The 18,322-nt window shown below is 47.2% G+C and overlaps 1 protein-coding gene across 10 annotated transcripts in view; it reads right to left on the bottom strand.

Moving 5' to 3' along the window:
* Positions 1–6,935: 6,935 nt before the first annotated feature.
* Positions 6,936–18,322, bottom strand: part of NRXN2 (neurexin 2) — a 318,520-nt gene continuing 307,133 nt past the window's right edge. For 9 of the 10 annotated variants that reach the window (XM_088137492.1, XM_088137483.1, XM_088137489.1 and 6 more), the window contains one exon: positions 6,936–15,237. In XM_088137492.1, the coding sequence (XP_087993618.1) occupies positions 14,342–15,237 (896 nt within the window). In that variant the 3' untranslated portion in view covers positions 6,936–14,341. The remainder of the gene's footprint in view (positions 15,238–18,322) is intronic. The other variant, XM_088137491.1, reaches the window with a different exon arrangement.

Here is an 18,322-nt window from a genome sequence, read left to right as displayed (position 1 = left end):
GCAAACCCAGAGTTTAAGCAAGCAGGCATTAAGCTTGCTGGCCAGCCAGCCTAGCTTGATCACTCTTTACTGTCATGCTGTACCGGTGCTACAGCCTGCCTGGCTTTTGACGATTTCAGAGCTGGGAGGAAACCCCCGTTTTCGTGCCTCTGAATGCCTGGTGAGATCCACCACCAGTGAAATCGCTCACTCCCAGATCCAGTCCATTTGTCGCCCCCCGTCCCTCCTGGGTGAGTCGAAACTTGTTTACTCGAAACTTGTTTACTGCAACATTTGTCGGTGTAAGAGCCCTGCAGAACCTGATATCTTTGCTATCCCTTTGGTTGGTCCTAAGAGAAAGTTTACTCACTTGTGGCCAGTTTTGATCCTGATGGGGCCAAAAATCTTTGAGTACATTTAGAGGGAGGTCATGTAGGTTTCACAGCACGTTCGCACAGCACTCTGACCTTGGTTAGCTTTCCTAAGGGCATTATGTGTTGTGCAAACACACTTTGGGAGTTTAGCGTATGATTTGGAAGCAGAGGCATCTGCATGGAGGGTCAGGGCCAGTAAAGTCAAAATGGCAGCTGTGACTGCAATTGAACCCACGCCCTCTTTTTTCATGCAGTGCAAGAAAAAGGTGTCAGGGCTTTGATCACACAGTTACAGCTGCTCTTTTTTAACTTTTTGACTGCCCCCCTCACCGTGGGTGTCCCCATTTGAAAGCTGGTTTAAGAACGGTGGATTCTTTTGCACACCATGCTCAACTTAGTTAAGCATTAATGAACCTTGGCAAGTTTCTTTTGGGATGGCTTAGCTTGTTATGAAAACCCAGCTTGATTGGGTAGTTAGTGGCTTTATTTTGTGCAGTTGCAAAAAATGGACTAATTAATTCATTCTTTTTTTCTTTCCTTCCTTCTTTCTTTCTTGCAACACCCTTTTTGGGCTGAGCAAGAACGACTAGCCCAAAGTCACCCAAAGGGCTCTGAAATTGAGTGGAAGACTTTACACCCCAGTGTTACCTTTTCAACTTTATTTGATTTATTTTAGTCAATTCACATGGCTGCCCATCTCGCAAACACAACACTGGGTGGTTAACAGAGTTTAAAATATCAAGATAAAACAGTAACATGACATTTTAAAGACTTAAAAGCAAATAAAATGGCAACTGAGGAAGCCAATCAATTGCCACTTCATGGGTTCAACTAGCCCCCAATGACCCTCCCCAACTTGGCCACTGAGAACCAAGTTGTCTCTGTACTTCTAAACCAAGTGCAGATTCCATGCAGGTTTGTGATCCTCCATGAAAGCTTGTCTGTTCAGAAAGTTCTGCTCTGCAATTAACATTCCGGGAATAGTTGCAGAAAGTTGTTCTGATTTTTGCAAACCTCTTCCTGTATTAAAGCCTTCTGTGGAGGCCCTTTTGAAAGTCCATCTTCCTGCATGGCTCCCGGGTTGTTAGGGTGCCCTTTGGAGTGACCTTTGACGCCGCTTCCTTAGCCTTTCAGAAATCCGTAAAGGCACTTTTTTTCTCCAGGTGTTGAGTTGTTCGATTTTAACCTTTATTTCACCCCTAGCTTTAATTTGAAGATCTAATGAACTCATTTATGAACTTGTTCTGTCTTTAAATTTGTTTAACCCTGTGGTTGGTCATCAGAACAGAGAATCGGGGCATTTATCAATTAGAAAGTAAATTCAGATCAATCAATAAATTATGTGCAATTGTGCTGCAACAAATCAATATTTGTTTTCAGGAGTATTTCTGGCCAGCAAGTACGCCAAATAAGTCACAGGGAAGCCCACTGGCTACTGCAGCTAATAGCCTGTGTTTGCTTTTTCCTCTCTGCACCAGTCTAATTCCCACTGAAAGTCACCTGCTCTGTCTAGCTCTGTCTTGTGGTAGGGAGTTCCACAATCCAACATTATGCAAAAAAACCCTGGGTATGCGCAATGAGGTTACTTAGGCTACTGAATTAAATCGTGCTCTGTGTCACAGGGTTAAGAAGTACAATTATTAGAAATTAAGTGGGCAAAGGAGCGTCCCAAGTTTTACAAGATGGAATTTTTTTGTAGAACTCCTGAGGAACCCAAGAAGGAACAAAGGTTTAGGACCCCAGCTCAGTGCCCTCCAGACATCTGGGATTTCAACTCCTTTAATCCCAAAAACCCTGTACTGGCCTTGCTCTAACACAGGATGATTTCTTTATTGATGTTGGCTTATATGCTGCTCCGTTTCCAAAAACTCATTGATGTTTTTGGTGGCCAAGGACTGTAAACAGAATTATTGCAGAACTCATGTAGCTGTTTTCCATCTCCAGAGGGGAAGGAATAACAGCTTTTGAGGGCCACAGAGAGGGGACTTGGAGGGGGGGGCAGATTAGAAGAGGCCAAGCTGGGGAAGGCTCAGCTAGAAATGTAGCCAGACTCCTCCCTGGGGGGCCCTCACGGCGGTTCAGCTGATCATGCGGGAACTGATCGGGTTCTACAGTGGGGGCCCCTGATGGTCAGGCGATCAGACCCCAAAGAAAAGCTGGCTCCCCTGTTAACTGCAGGGCCACCTGTCCATAACGGCCCTTGGTTTGAGTCCCATGTTTGGAAGAGGGAGGAAAATAAAGAAATAGAACAGGATCAGTTCCATTAAACCACAGACAACTGAGGAAGCCTGCAGCTCTCTGGAAGGTGGGCTCATACGAGACTCTAAATCCCAAACCTGGGTTCAAATACAAGGGCTGTCTTGAACAGAACTTCTAAATAAAATTAAAAAATAAGTTCAAATTGTCTGGCTAAAAGAGATGATTGATGATGATGATGATGATGATGATGATGAAGAAAACAGAGTGGTGGGTGTAGTGGTAAAGGTGTTGGACTGACACAGGAGAGACCCAGCTGAAGTTCCATCATCAGCCACTGATGGTCCTTGGGATAACCTGCCTCACAGGGTTGTCGTTGAAGAGAAAAATGGGAAGATATGCTACCTTGAGCTCCTGAAGGAAAGGTGGAATATAAATCTAATCATTAAATAAATAAACAATTTCAGTCCTTGAAGCACTGGTTCACCCAACATATTTAGCCAGTTCGGTGGAAGAACTGGCTTTTGCACAATGAAGCTTGGGGGGCTGGGGGGCATAATACTGTATATTGGAGGAACCCACCAGATGCCCAGATTGGGGCTGCAAACTTCCAAAGGACACTAGGAGGCAGCAAAATGTTTTATGCCCCCTGGTGGTCATTTGGATGTTTACAGCCCAGATCTGGAACCGCAGTTGGATTATATTGTGTGAGCTGAGAAAACAATTTAACCTGGTATATTCAGCCATCAGGTTAAGTGTGTTGTGTGAATACAATCACCATTTGTTATTGTTACCTAGATTGCATTGGCTTTGAATTCAATCTTTGCTTGACATCTAGATAATTTGACCTATCCTAAAATTTTAATAATGCTTGCTGTCTAATTTTTAAACTGGGCTCTATTATTGAGAACATTTGGTCATTGGCTCCACTGGCCACTTTTTTGACCCAAATTATTGTGTGTGGAAACCTGGGAAGGCCAGGAGGAATTCAAACCTTCCATATCTGGGGAAATCAAATTTGAACTAGCCAATTTGTTTTCTTGCCACTGACATTATGGCAGGACAAATCTTTTGCCCCTCCCATAGGTTTGTGCATAAGGACAAGGCTCTTTTCCATCTTGGAGTCCTCCCCTACTTGTACACGCAAAGCGTTGCCACCTCACTGTCACTTTTTAAATTTGCATTGAATTTTGCACCTTCTTTCTAACTTTATTTCCCAAAAGCTTTAGGGGGTCTCTAGAGAGGTAGGTTATCTATTTGATGTGCTGATTCTCTCACTTATGCAACACATGGTTGCATGCACTAACCTGATCTCGCAATGCTATTTTTTTTCTTATCCCCCTCCCCTTTTTATGTCATTCTCAGCCTCTGTGAGCCGCTGTGTTCATTTGCAGTACTATGCATTATACTCCCAAGGAAATGAATGGTGTTCAGGGAAGTGCTCCATTTGCAGAAATGGGAACCTACCGCATTGTGAAACTGACTAGGTGGGCTTATGAAATTGACTCACCAAATTCTAAGAATCGGATTGTGAAAGCAACTAGAAAATGGGCAAAGTGACAAGGGAATGGGAAAGGAGAAGGCACTCCATTGTCCAGCTTTCCCTCCCTTTCCTTCCAGGTCTCTTTCCCCTCCCTCCCTAATTCTCTTTCCTTCCTTCCTTCCTTCCTTCCTTCCTTCCTTCCTTCCTTCCTTCCTTCCTTCCTTCCTTCCTTCCTTCCTTCCTTCCTTCCTTCCTTCCTTCCTCTTTCTCCCCACCCCACCCACAACAAATGCACTTGAATAAATCAATGTATCTTCAAGCCTGCAGAGAGAAAACTGAACCCCAACCATAAAATTGCAATTACCCCAAACCCATGGACTTTCTTAATGTGGGCCATACTCTGTCTGCAAGGCAGTAATTGTGCATTCAAAAATTGCTGCTACTTTGCTATTTTTCCCCAAGTGTTGATCCTGCTGATGTGCTCAGGAAATTGTGTAACAGCATTTAAGTTATGAAAGTACTTTAGTGCAATTTTAACCAAGATTGAAAAAATAACACCCCAGATTTACTGATCAATCTCAGGTTGATTTACAGTAGAGGAGGAGGAAGGCAACAGCCGAGTGACTCTTCCCCACTGAAGCTGTAAAAAAAGGGACTTCTGTGTGGAATTACGTTAAGCTGCTGAATGAGTGCAGAAACATGGGCTCCATTCATATGCTATACTAAACTCTAATTCTGTTGCGGCAAGCAAGATGGAGCAGGAAGGTACGGGTGGGAACCGCTATGGAAAATCACTTCGGCATCTGTAGGTCACATTTCCAGAGCTTCGCAATCACTATCATTCAACATTTCCCCCTTACTCATGGATACCTATCCATCAATTTCAGGAAAGAATTGGTGGCTTGCAGACGCAGCTTTGTGTTAATGGCTTCTTTTTGGATAGAGGCTATTTCATGCCTTCGTTTTTTGCTGGAAGACTCTATTGATTTTTGTAGATGCTTGCCTTCCGTTAAATTATAGACCAGTGATTTGGAAACTCACAGGAGGATGGGCACAAATGGAGACTGGGTGCTTTTGTGATTGCAAAAGATGCGCATTCTCCTTCAATCAGGCACACTCCTGTTGCTGCTTATGGAGAGCTATTCAGAAATCTGAACTAGATACTTAGGTTACAATCTTTATTCCCCCTTTTCCCTATTACTAAGTAAACCAACTGAAATGTTAATACTTCCTTTGCATGACATTAAAAACAGTTTTGCTGAGCAAGTAAGGGCCCTGCTTTCCCCTTTTTTATGCTAATAATCACAAAGCTTAAGAAAACACTACTGCTGTTCAGACAGCATGCAACCACTCCCCTATCCCCCCCCCACATCCTGTTATGGCTTCCCTTGATAGCTTGATTCTGCCAGCAGGCCAAGAGAAGGGCTGGGACCCCATAACATGACAAACCACAGATGACCCACTCTTACCTTAGTCTAGTCTGGCATGTTGTGTGAACCCAGTTCTTGGATGCTAAAGGTGCTCCCAGAACCAGTTTTTATTGTGCAATCAGAGAATTTAAATGGGGAGAGCAGACAATGCCATCCCCCCCCCCCCCGCCTTTAACCCTTGCATCTACTCTACCAGTCCTTCTACAAGAAGCTGTTCAGGAGAAGAAAAATAGAGTTGAGTAATTCTTTGGGACTGCTAATACAAGACTTTTTTTCCCCACCCAACTTGGGTTTCTAATAAAAGTACAAAGGAAAAACCCGATTAAATGTAAAGTCACCTAAGTTTTACAGTAAGGCTGAGCCGTTATTTTTTGCCCGACAAAGAGCTGCCCCTGGACTTGGAGAGGATGTCAGGAGGTGTTTTCCAAAATGTCCCTGGCTGAGTTGCAAACAAAGCAGGAACTTACATTTATTTAGCTTACATTTAGTTACTACTAAAATTACTCAATTTACTTTTTTGTGACGGACTGACTTTTGCCCCTTTGGGGGCATGAAACAAGATATAAGTTGGTCTAAAAGCTCTCCAAGTGCCACATCAAAAGCTTTCTGGAGCCGTGATTCTGGCTCAAATGGCTCACTTCTGCCTTCCAACCACAAAGGATGCACCAGGCGCACGCATCACACACACACAGATTGCGCACAGGGATTGCGATTCTGCATTCGGTTGCTGGTGGAGAAGGAATGATAAGGCATCCCTAACAGCTACCTGAGCAAAACGTTTTGCAAGGCAAATATTTGGTTATTTGAAGGAATCTCCAACGGGGAAGGGCCACCTTGTCTTTAATGATGGGTGAGAATGGGATGAGAAGAATAAAGGCTGGAAGGGGGCCTTGGGGCCATCTAGTCCACCCCCTGCTCAGTACAGAATTCCAGCTTAAAGTCTCCCCAACAGATGGTTGTCTACCCTCCACTGAAAACCCCCCGTCAAAGCCCACCACCTCCCTTGGTTGCGGGTTCTGCTTTTCCAGTTAGCAAGGATCAGCAAGCCTTGAAAAAGATGCCCGGCCAACAGTTTCACCCTGCGCAGCTTTGCGACAGGAGCCCCTGAGGAAATGAGGGAAGAGATGCTGCTAAACGCACCGGCCCTTTCCCATCAGGGCCAGAACTGAATTGCGGAGAAACTGGACAAAATTCAGCCAGAGGGCAAATGCGTCTTCTTTTTCCATTCTGCAGCTTGTTCCACACCAAGAAAATAAAGACGAAAACGAAGTATACGAAGTATAGAATCAATTGTATTCCCCTTTGTGCTAAATGTACATGGGTTGGACGTTTTCTTTTGTTCATAATCATCTTTATCAGTAACACTTTACAATAACATTGAAGAATACAGGAATTTTACAGGGTAAATATGTAGAATCACAGTTTATCCCACCCAACCCCTCCCCAGAAAAAAATAAAAATAAAACAGGAAAGGTATTTTTTGTTGTTTTAAAAAAGTATCTGTTATAAAAAAAGTAAATGAAATTAAATCTGATTTCCACCTCAAATGGAATGTCATAAAAAAAGAGGGGGAAAAATGACAGGATTTTCACTGTTAAAATTAATAGCTTTTCCCCAGTCCATTCTTTTTCTTTAAAAAGAGAAAGAGGGTTTCAGGATCTCATTTTTTCTTAAATGGAGTTTTTCAACCTTCTTCCCAGATAAAAAACCGAAATATTAATAATGTACAAATAAATTTACATTTGATAACAATGTTCATTACGTGCACATAGAAAAGGGCAGGAGGACTTTTGCCACAAACTGTGTTAGATTTCTGGAAGGGGGAACATGAAAGGTCACAAGAATGAAAATGACTCTCTGAGGTTGCTTGGGGAAACCTAAAAATGATGCTTTGGGTCATTTTTTTCCATTAACAGGAGCCACAATAGCAATCAAACTGGTCTAAAGCCATTGAAGTTGATAACAGCTACACAGCTTTCCCCAGTCTGGTGTCCTTCAGAGGTGCCAGCTTGCAACTCCCATGCTTCCACAAGCTGGCTGGGGACCCCAGAGCTGTAACCCCACACCTGCTGGAAGGTTGGAACTAACATTTTTCTTCTAGTGTCTCAAGGTGGTGCCACATGGTTTGTTCAGACCAGGGTGATGCCAAAGGCCTCAGCCGCACCCTGGCACTATTGATTAGCTGCATTCACACAGCACACTTAATCTGATCACCAAATTCATCCATGTTCTCCAGTGAAACTCTATCCAAATATTTACCTTGCTTGGAAAAATGAATTTTCTGAGTTTACTTCACAGGTGGATTTTCCAGCAACAAAATAAAAAATGAAGCTGGATTAAAACAAATCAAGTTTAGCACTGTATGCAAAAGCCCCTTTTTCACTGACTTTGGTTAAAGGCGTTGTGTGAATGCAGCTCATGTGTGTATTCCATGCTGACTTGGAGGCAAGTAGCCACATTGTCCCATTGTTCATCCCACAGGGCAAGAGGGAGACCAACTAAAATTACGTGGCATAAGCCTTGGGGCTACACAGCATTCTTCCTCAATGGCTGGAGATGGCAGTGGCTGTTCCAACCAGGCTTTTAGATCCCCTGACCAAGACCTTGTTTATAAGCTGCCCAGCAAACACCTTCTCTCTGCATCTCCTCCAGCATTCAAGACTTGCGCATGGTCCAAAGGTCTCCCTCTTGGCAGTCCAGCAAAAGCTGTTGCCCTCTTTGCAGCCTCCCCCGCTCCTTCTTGGGCTTTGCGGGACCCTTCGGTTGCAGGCAATCCCACTCCCGCGACACGGACTAAGCTGCGCTTGAGAGCCGGTCAGGGGACAATGAGGAGGACACTGTGCAGCCTCAGGGCAGGGCTCTCTTCTGACCATCTCCCGCTCAGACGAAGAGACTCCTCCAACAGCTATGGGCACAGCCTAGATTTGCTCAAGAACTCTCCCCTTCTCAGCATTAGAACTCGGCTAGGATTGGATGGGAGACCTCTTGGAAATGCCAGGCTGGACTGGAAGTGAAAAGGAAAAAATCCCAGAAGGCAGTAGCAAAGGACTTCCGTGACTCTGCCAAGAGGTCACCAGGAGCTGAGGTCAGCGTGAGGGCATCTTTATCCCCCCCCCCCCATCCTCCTAGAACAACTTGTTTCACCTACTCAGGATGCATCTTTAGCTTGGATTTATATTTGAAGGCCTACTGTCTATTTTATTTTATTTTTTGCAAAACCCTTTTGGGCACAGTGGGCCAGCTTCCCCTAACCCAACACCCTCCAGTTATACTGGGACTACAACTCCCAGCACTCCCAGCCAGCAGGATGTTGGCCTGGCCAGTTAGGAATGCTGGGAGTTGTAAATCTGCATATGTGGCAAGAACCAGATTGGGAAGATGGTGCCTTCCAATAATGCGAGAGCATCCAATAAAGGGAAAAATTCACAATATGATTCCATTCCATGATAGGTCCCCCCCCCAAAAAAACTCAAGAAAACAGAAGAGGTCCTAAATAGCTGTTTAAGCACGCACGCACACACACACAAAACCCTAAACAAAATGCTTCCTCCTCCTCCTCCTCCTCTTTTGGGTAGTTCCTTTACCAAGAATAAATAAATATAGGACCTTTTAGGTGGGCATTTTAAGTGATGGAATTCTTTTGGATAAAAGGCACTATCCAAAGAGCGTAGAACAATAAGTACAAACATCCAACGCGGCAGTCGCTTCTGAGTTTCCTTCTTGGAAGGCCCCCCTCTAATGTAAGCAGCTTCGCTGCTGCCTCCGAGGCTTGCCCTGCCTCAGGCAGAGTGGCAACTGGGCAAACCCTTACAATCCAAGGTGTGTTGAAGATATTTTGCCAAAATCCTTGCATCAACTATCCGGCCTCTCAGAGTTAAAAAAAACAAAAGGAGCGCCCATTGTCGGCTGTTCAAGACACCTCACATTTGTGTCTAAATACACGGCCAGCACACCTCCCTTCTACGTTTTCTTTCTTCTCCTCCAACTGTGCCCATGCCACGTACGGTAGATTGGCAGAAAGGTGGGCATGGGAGTCGACATCTATCAACGCACACAGTCGCTCCCTGGCTGTTCTGAAGCACCCACCACAAGCTACCCGCTCTCCGCCCTCCTTGCACGTGCCCAGAGGCGAGAGGAACGCTTGCTCCGATGGCAACCCTGGGGCAGGGGCTCTTCTCGCCAACCCTGCAAAGCTGAAAACTGGTAGCCGTCATTCCTGGAGGAACACCAGCCAGGTGAGCTTGTCAGTTGCTCCAGAGGCCTTGGACAGATGCCAGGGTCAGGGATCACCCCCATCGTGTGCAGAGCAATTGGGGTGCAGCTGCCTCCAGATGCCTCCCCCTTTTACAGGGCCAGCTAGTCCTCATCAAGGGGAATTCTACCCCTTTTGCTTGACTGTGGATGCCATCCAATATTTAGTAATTTTTAGAAATTCACCCCAAACAAGGCAGTTGTAATCAGATTCGGGGGGGGGGAGCAAAACCAGCTTCCGTTTTTAAACTTACCCGCATTTCCTAAAAATAAAAGAGCTGGCAAGATCACACTTTAACGCAATTATTTGAAGTTCATCAACCCAAGCATCTCAGCAATGTTAACTTCATAGTGAAATTTGGGGCAGGGAAATGTCAAAATATTGTCCACTTGTTTTACAGTGCTTTTCTTTGGCATCTTGAGAGGTGGCTCCAGATTTAGCTGTTCTTTGCGCTGATCTAGTAAAACCAATGAGATTAAATTGAACTGCCCAACTTTAAGTCCCACCAACTGCAATGGCAGACCTGGGAAATCTCCCTCTTAACTTGGATTTGCCTTTTTAGTATAATTCACCGATTAAGCCAACTTTCCCAACTGGCACCCTGCAGATGCCCACCACTTTCCATCCCACTGGGTGGATAGGCTGGGGGAGGCGGATGGCAGAGACTGGATTAAACCATGGGATTCCTACACACTTCACCTGCCACGGTTGCTCAGAGTCCTCCTGGGCCCAACTCCCTCCATGCCAGGGAAAAGTCGTGTAGAACTGCAACCAGGATGGATGGTCTCCAGATTATGTTCAAAGCTGGATCCCACTGCTTAATGCTCTTTGCTGAAGAATCATTAAAGGATGCCTTATTTTTTCAATTTTCTTGGGAAATAGAAAGTGTTTTCAGTGTGGAACCCGAGGCCCGAAACCACACAGTCAAATGGCAAACCCTGATCTTAAATGGGTTCGCCTTGAATATACAGAAGCATTTGTAATAACAAGCTTCATTTAGTCCCTAGATCAACACCTTTACTGAGTTTGGCTTTGAACTAGAAGCTAAGCCGGGGCACAAACTAAGCCACAAAGAAGCTGACTCACGGTTGCAATTCATCAAGACTGTGTGCCGGGGCAGCTACAAGGGTCTGGATCTGACCTAGTCAGGGGCCTTGTGCGAACCCAGCCCAGCTGCATGCCTGTGGAGCGGTTCCCCCACTGCTTTTCGCCCTACTGGATTCACATCTGCTGTCAGAGCCTACATGGCAGGGAAAGGGCTACAGGCACGTTTCTTGGTAGGAAGGGATAAAATTGGGGGTGCACCTCCTGTGTCAGGACCCCCTTTTTTGCTTTCCTAGCTGGGGGGCTTTTTACGCATGGCCAAGTTGAATGGGAAATGCATCCATCGCCAGAGGGTGATGAAAGGGGATGTTCATTTGCCAACAACTGGCAGAGATTTGATCTGCATAAAATGGGAGGTGGAAAAAGGGACCTGTGGCCATATTGGGTCGCGGGCTAATGCTGGTCCAGGAAATGCTCGTCCACAATGAGATAAGTACAGGGCCCAAGCGTGAGACTTTAGAAACTTTTCCAGTAATCGGACATTGCTCTGACATCCAAGTGCCTCTGCAGAATCTAACAGTAATAGTGGGCTTGTATTTTGCATGCTTTTTTCCCATCTTCTTCTTCTAACAGTTCATTTTTATTGTATTTCACAAAAGTACTAGTCTGTGACGGATTGGAAATTAAAAAAACCTGGTCCTTCACCAGATAGTTTGAGAAGCCCTGGTCTAGAAGAGCTGTCCTCTCTCCTCCCGCCCCGTCCCCTAGAGAGCCTGGACAGAAAGCCACATAAATCTTTCGTGGAGAGGGGAACGTTTTTGACCATCTATCGAATGGAGTGGAAAAGCAGTGCAGGGAAAGTCCACCTTTTCCTTTAAAATGTCATCTGAATCCCGGTGAATTCGGAGGACGTGGGCCTCTTTGTCAGCACCCCACCAAGTAAGGGGCCAGACCCAGCCCAAGTCCTGGCTCTTCCTGTGGCAGGACAGAGGTGTGCTGAAGTGGGTGCCTGAAAACCTCTTTGCTGGGGTCACCCATGAACCAGCAGTGCTTCCCAACAGCCCACTGAGCCACCAAAACAAGCAAGGTTGGCCCCTAACCAAGATGTGTATCTTGCCCAAACGCAGCTGCCCCAGAACCCGCTTGGCATCCAGGGCGCACGTAGCCACTGACTGATTGGCTTCTCAAAGGTTGGACATCCCTTTTTTGGTTGTGAGGATGGATGGATGGAAGGGGGTTCAATGAAATCACCACCCCCCTTTCCTTGCAGCTGCCAGAGACGATGCCCAGTGAGAAGGCCTCTCCCAAAGCTGGCCTTCTGTGAGCGTGCAAGGCGTGGCAAGAGGAAAGAGCCTCTGCCATCTTCTGGGGAGCAGGAAGGAGGGTGCCAAGGGAGAAGACAATCAGGAGGCAGAAGAGTGGGCGGCGGGAAGAGGACAGAAACAGAGACCATTCTTAATCTCAACCCAGTCCCTCCTTCCCAAATTGGGAGTCTCTTCCGATTTCCCCTCTGCTGCCTGGAAGAGCCCCAGTACAATTCTGCTGCCCCAAGCCCACCTTCACCCTCAAGGACACCCCCAGGCCTCTCCCCAAACTTCTCCCCCCCGAGGATTCCCACGACCCTCGGACAGGCCAAAACTGAGCCTGGGTTTCCCACTTCAGGCTGGACCCCTGATGATCCAGGGCCAGCTGGGCTGGGAGGATTGTGTGAACTCTGAGAGGGGAAAGAGAGCAACCCGGGCCAGGCTCACCAAAAGCGGAGATGGCCCTGCCAAAGCTCTGAGATGCTAACATGTACTTGGGGCTCCGCACTGGAGCAGGACTTCCCTTCTCCTCCTTTTAAAGACCCAAGGGATTCTTTCAATCTCCCCATCTTTACTTCTGGCCCTCAACCCCCTTCCCTCTGCTCCCTGTTCCCCTTCTTGCTTAAACTCTCAACAGCTTACACATACTGGACTTTTTATATCTCATATACCTTTCTATAGCTATTTCTCTCTCTCTGCGTATTTATAGATAGTTCTCTGAATAGAGTCATCTATGGCTTTCTCTTGGGTTGGCTCCACGCTGATTTACCCTCGTTTTGGAAGAACCTGGAAGGCGGCTGGAGATGAGAGGAGCTACCCCAGGGCTAAATCATACCTCTGCCCCACTGGCCTTTGGGGAACCTCCACAGCGTCGCTGAAGCTCAAATGCTTTGCCAGAAGTCAGGCTCCGGGCACACCCTGTGCCTCCTTCGGCCCCCTGCCCTCCCGCCCGCCCGCATTTTCACAAAAGCAAAACAAAGTTAAAAGTTGACTCGTGGTCTGACATGCTTCTCTTTTTTCTTTTAACACCGTTTGGAAAAAAAGGAACACGATATAGCACCTTGTTTGAAAGGAGACCTAGGAAGGAGGGCGACGGAAGGCATGGAAGGTGGCGGCGGGTCGATGAACCCTCCTGAACGCAAAACTCTGGGGAACGTCTGTCCACTTTCTTCGGGTGACACAACTCCACCCCAGAGTGGTTCACAATGGCGTTGACCTACGGGCATCCAACCTATTTTAAGCCCCCCCTTTTCCCTTTTAAAAAACACCTTGATTTTGAACTCCCCCTTTTTATTAACAAGTCAGGACCATCCAGTTGGCTTCTGGGAAACAGGGTGTCCCCAGTGGAGAGCCACCATCGCCCCAACTGCCTGCTCTATCTCTGCATTTCTCTACTGCCCACCCCCCAGGAAATGAAAGATCTCGTTTGGTTTGATTCCACCCCTTGCCAAGACCCTGGCGCTTAAAGGGAGAGAGAGGAGGGCAGCTGGGCTGGGCTGGGCTGGCTCAGAGCAGGGTTGGAAAGCAGGACGCTTTCGGAGGGCGAGGACAGGAAGGCGGGTTTGGGGCCACCGTCCCCCTTCCTCCCCGGCCAATCCAGGGGCAGCCTGGCAGGGTCGGGCCTGGCTCCAGCGGGGGATGAGTCGTAGAGCCCAGGCTGGGGAGGAGGGTTGGGGTGCGGCCCGATGGATGGAGCCCACTTCCTTTCCAAACTCGTAAAGTGCCCAAACCCCTTGCTGAGGGGGGTCCACGATCCACCTGCGTGCGGGCTGGCAAAGCGTCATCCCGCCTGCAATCTCACCTGGAGGGGCTGGGCCGGGATTCCGTCTCCCCAACCCCTTTTAACCCTCCTGTCCAGGCACCATCCACCCCTCTTTCAGGGCGAGAGGCAACCGAGCCGCAGCCCTAAACTGCAGCGGCTCCGCTTTCCTCTAAGTCTGCCTAAGGGAAATGCGACAACCCTGCAGGCCAGGTGGGGAAGGGGTGAGGCAGGCCCCCGGGCTTCTCGCCTGACTCTGCTTGCTTCTCTTTTTTCTTGGTTTTTGGGGCTTTGCAAGGGAAGGGCATGAAAGGAGAACGGGATGAGCGAACCAAAGAGGGCGGGCGACGGGGCCGTTCCAAGGTGCGGCCTCTCTCCGGGGAGGGAGGGTTGCACTCGGGCGGCTCCTCTCCAGAGAGTTTTGGGGGGTGCGTGTCTGGGCAGTCTCGCTGCGCGCTTCCTTCGGGCGTGGGTCTCTCTCTGGCGCACGCAGGGATCGGGGGGGCCAGGACGGGGGGCCTCAGACATAATATTCCTTGTCTTTGTTTTTCTTGCTTTTACTGGCCGTTTTGGGGGCGGTGGCTGGCTTCTCCTTGACCACCGTGCCATTGCTCTGCGCCGAGTTACTGATGTAATTCCGACTCTGATCCACCTGGTAGGAGCCTTCGTCCCGGTTCCGGTATTTGTACATGGCATAGAGGAGGATGAGGATGCAGAGGGCGGCGGCGGCCACAATCCCCACCACCATGCCGGTGGTGCTGCTCGACTCCCGGATGACCTCCACAGCGCCGGGGGGACCCCTCTCCCCGGGGTCGGTGGGGTTAGCTGTGGGCAGATTGTGGAAATTGGGGGAAGAGGTTATAACGGGGTACTTAAGCCGGTTGAGCTTGTCGGGCTCAAAGGAGGTGACAAGGGGGGGGAAGTGTTCGGGGTGGGGCTTCAGGGGCTCGCGGTTGTTCATTTTGCCGGCGGGGATGTGGCGGACCAGGCTGGGAGAGGTGGTGGAGGTCAGGAGGTCGGGGGCGGAGGGCGAAGCCGGCAGTCCTGTCCTAAGATTGGGGCGATATCCGTGGGGCTTTTTGGGTGCTCCTTCGGGGCGGCCCACCAGGGTCCTATCTGTGACCAGGGGGAAGGTGGTGTAAAAGTCTTCGTCGTCAGTGGGGGGCAGGCTGGAGTCGAAGACCTCCCCGGAGGCGTACCCCGAGGCCTCGATGCCTTCTTCGCAGTCGCTGTCGTCTTGTTCGGCCAGGCAGGGGGGCTTCGGCTGAGCCGGGAGGGAGATGGTGTCTTTGGTGGCCTCGATTACGGTTAGGAAGGGGCCAAAGGTAGGAGGCAGGGGAATGAAAGGAGACCGCGTGGCAATTGGAGGGGTGTCTAGTGAATCTTCGGTTATTATGGGTAATACTAATTCACCTCCTAGAACAGAGAGAAAAGGGGGAGAGAAGACAGGGGGAAAGGGGTTAGCCACCTCGGCGAGGGGTCTCCCACCGTCCACACAAGACAGCTCCAACCACGAGAATAGCTAGCCAAACCCCACTGACTCCGTCCCTGGCGACTCCCTTTTGTCTAGAGAAATCATAATCAAAGGAAAAAAAAAAGATAATTTAAAAAGTCATTTAATCCGTAAAAAAAGAAAAAATAAACAGATAAAACAGCAGAATTAAGAGCAATAACACCCTCTCTGGCTGATTTCTCTTCCCATCCTCTTCTACTAAAACACTAAAATACTCTTTCTCTTTCTCTCTTTTTTTCCTTTTTTTCCCTTTCTGTTTTTTTTAAAAAAAAAATAAGAGAGCAAACCACGGAATTCAGTCAACTTACATCAACAAATAGGCCGTGTGATATTAGCATGAAGAAAAAAAATTACAAAAAAGAAAACTAGGTAAGAATGTTTTTTGGAGAAAAAACAACTTTTTTTTCTTTTCGTTTCTTTAAACATCTCTCTCTCTGCATCTTGCCTTTTTTTTTTTAATTTTGCTTTCTTCCGAGATTCATTTCTGTGCTTTGCTTTTCACAACTACATCCCTTTACCTCTTCCCTCCTCCCATACCCCCAAAAGAGCCCCCGTTCTTGTTGCACCCCAAATCCCTATCACCCACTTCAATTTTCCAAAAACTAAAATTATCACAGGCTTGCAAGTCCAATTTTTTTTAGCTCTTTGGAAATTGGAGGATTTTAGATATAAATTGAGGCAACATTACGACTTTGCAAAGAATTTTCCAGTGCTGGGATGGGACAGCTCTGCCTTCCCTGTGGTGTTTTTTGGTTTTTGGGTTTTTTTGCGCTCTCCAAATTGATCCTAGATCCGAAACTCCTGGTCTGGGCTTGACCTTCCTGGCCTCGTTTGGGGGAAAAGTGGGTGGTTGGGAGTGGGGTGTTTTTTTTCCTTTCCAAGGAGGGGTGTCAGAGTTTTCCCTGCATTCTCACGGGATCCCCGGGACGAGAAGTGGATGGCAGAGGTCTTAGCGAAGAACCGTCTCATAAATGCAGGCAAAAAACAAAAGAAAGTAGAAGAGGGGATCTGTGCTGAATCCATGCTTGTGGCTGTAATGATGTGCAGAAGTGTGGATCTGAAGTGTGTGTGTGTGCATGAGAGAGAGAGAGAGAGAATAGAGAGGAAATGGGGGAACTGCCTTCTTGGAAAGGCGTACGTGATGTTCTCAGGCTGCAGGACGTGCTTGGCCTTTGAATGGCATGTTGGGAAGAAAACATGCTCTCCGAGGGATGGGTGGGGGAGGGATTGGGTGTCCCTTCATTGATATTTCAACATAATTCAGAGTCCCCTGGAATGGGGGCCAAAAAGTAAATAAATAAGTAATGTAGTCCACACGATCCTCCTCCACCCATGTGTTTAATGATGCCCCTTCTTCTGCCAGATTTATAATCTGGGAGCCACTATTCCTCAGCCAGCATGCTTTAAAAGGTGTGGACTTCAACTCCCAGAATTCCCTAGCCAGCATGCTTTAAGGCTGGGGAATTCTGGGAGATGAAGTCTACACATCTGAAAGTTGCTGAGGTTGAGAAACACTGATCTAAACCGCAGAGTGCAAGTGGTGATGGTTGAGCTTTGAAACTGGTTGGAATCAAGCGGGCCCCAAATGATTAAGCCAGGGATAAACAGGGGCTGTATCCATGGCCCAACCTGCCATTGATCTCCTTTGCCTTTGGGAATGGGGGTCAGAGGCCCTAGCATGACACGGGGAGAGGCTGCCCCATTGCAGGGAGCAGGCTGGGCTGAACGTCTCTAGGAACAGCACAACAGTGCCCAAACCAAGATAAACCTGGCTATCGAAATGGCACTTCCATCTCCTGGTGGAGGGCTCTGGCACAGTTGTTCTGGGGAAAGGGAGAAGGAGAAGGCAGGCAAACATGGCTACGTTTATTTCGTGCAAAAATAAACTGTGTTTTTATTCTCCCCCCCATGGGTGTGTCACACGTACACAATGCTTTGGGAGCCTTTGCATGTAAGACACCAAACATTTTTGAGCAGAAGAACAGGAAGGTTTCCATGGAGAGTAAGAGGGAAACTAATGGGCTGTGTTTGAGTCTAATGTGTTTGAACCTCTTATGTGTTACTAAAGGCAAGATCCACATTGCAAAATTCAGAGTAGCGTAAAATGGGAAGGACAGTGTTTTAGGCTACATAACCCTGAAACCATAAACCAGAGCAGCATGTTTGACAAGGCAGGCTGGACTAAACCTGGGAGGATGCCAGGGTGTTTAAAAGGCTTTAAAATGGATTATAATTATGCATATTTTTATTCCTGAGCTGGGTTTGCACAGCACAGTTCACTTGGTTACAGAATTAATCCATTTTCTCAGCTTGCACAAGACACTTAAAGCATAAGCTAACCAAATGGGCTGGATTCATAAAACAACATGTTAAACTTCAGGAACCTCAGCAAGGTTTGGAAGTTGTGCAAATGATACTGCTCTGGCTACATCGGCCGTATGAATGGCACCACAAACGAATGGAAACAGGGCGGGGCAGACTGGCAAAGGATGATACGAGAGTGAAACTAACATGGATAAGCAATAAACCGTTTTTCCTAACAGATTACCTTCATGTGACTTAAATATTGAATTTGGATGTTCATGGATATGTACCAATTTTAGTTCTGTTAAGCATTTTCTTCAGCTGTTTGTTTTTTCTCCCATTAGTCTGTTTCTTTTTAATGTAGTGTTTCAGAGTTTTTGTATTTGTTTCTTTTACAAATAATAATTCAGTTTGTTTTTAGATTTGTTTCACCATTTTTGATTCAATATTATTCAGTTTCTGTCTTTTTGATTTACAAACAATAACATGAATTGAAACAACAGCCTATCCCTTCCAGGGATGCAATCTTCATTGCAGTTGGTTTAGATCTGGGGTGACCATCTTTTGTGCTTTTTAAGTAGTTCTAAAGGTGAGCTAGAATAGACTGATTCTGCTTCTATTTGGTTCTTTTAAGTCTCATGCGGGGCGGGATGTGTTGAATTCCCCTCCAAGGTAACTTGGACA

Source organism: Python bivittatus, unplaced genomic scaffold, assembly GCF_059951505.1.
Source record: "Python bivittatus isolate LINGU-HERP-01145 unplaced genomic scaffold, Pbiv_v1 ctg000180_np1212, whole genome shotgun sequence".
NCBI lineage: Eukaryota > Metazoa > Chordata > Lepidosauria > Squamata > Pythonidae > Python > Python bivittatus.
The sequence above is the reverse complement of the archived record's forward strand: the minus strand, read 5'-3'. Positions and strand labels throughout refer to the sequence as shown.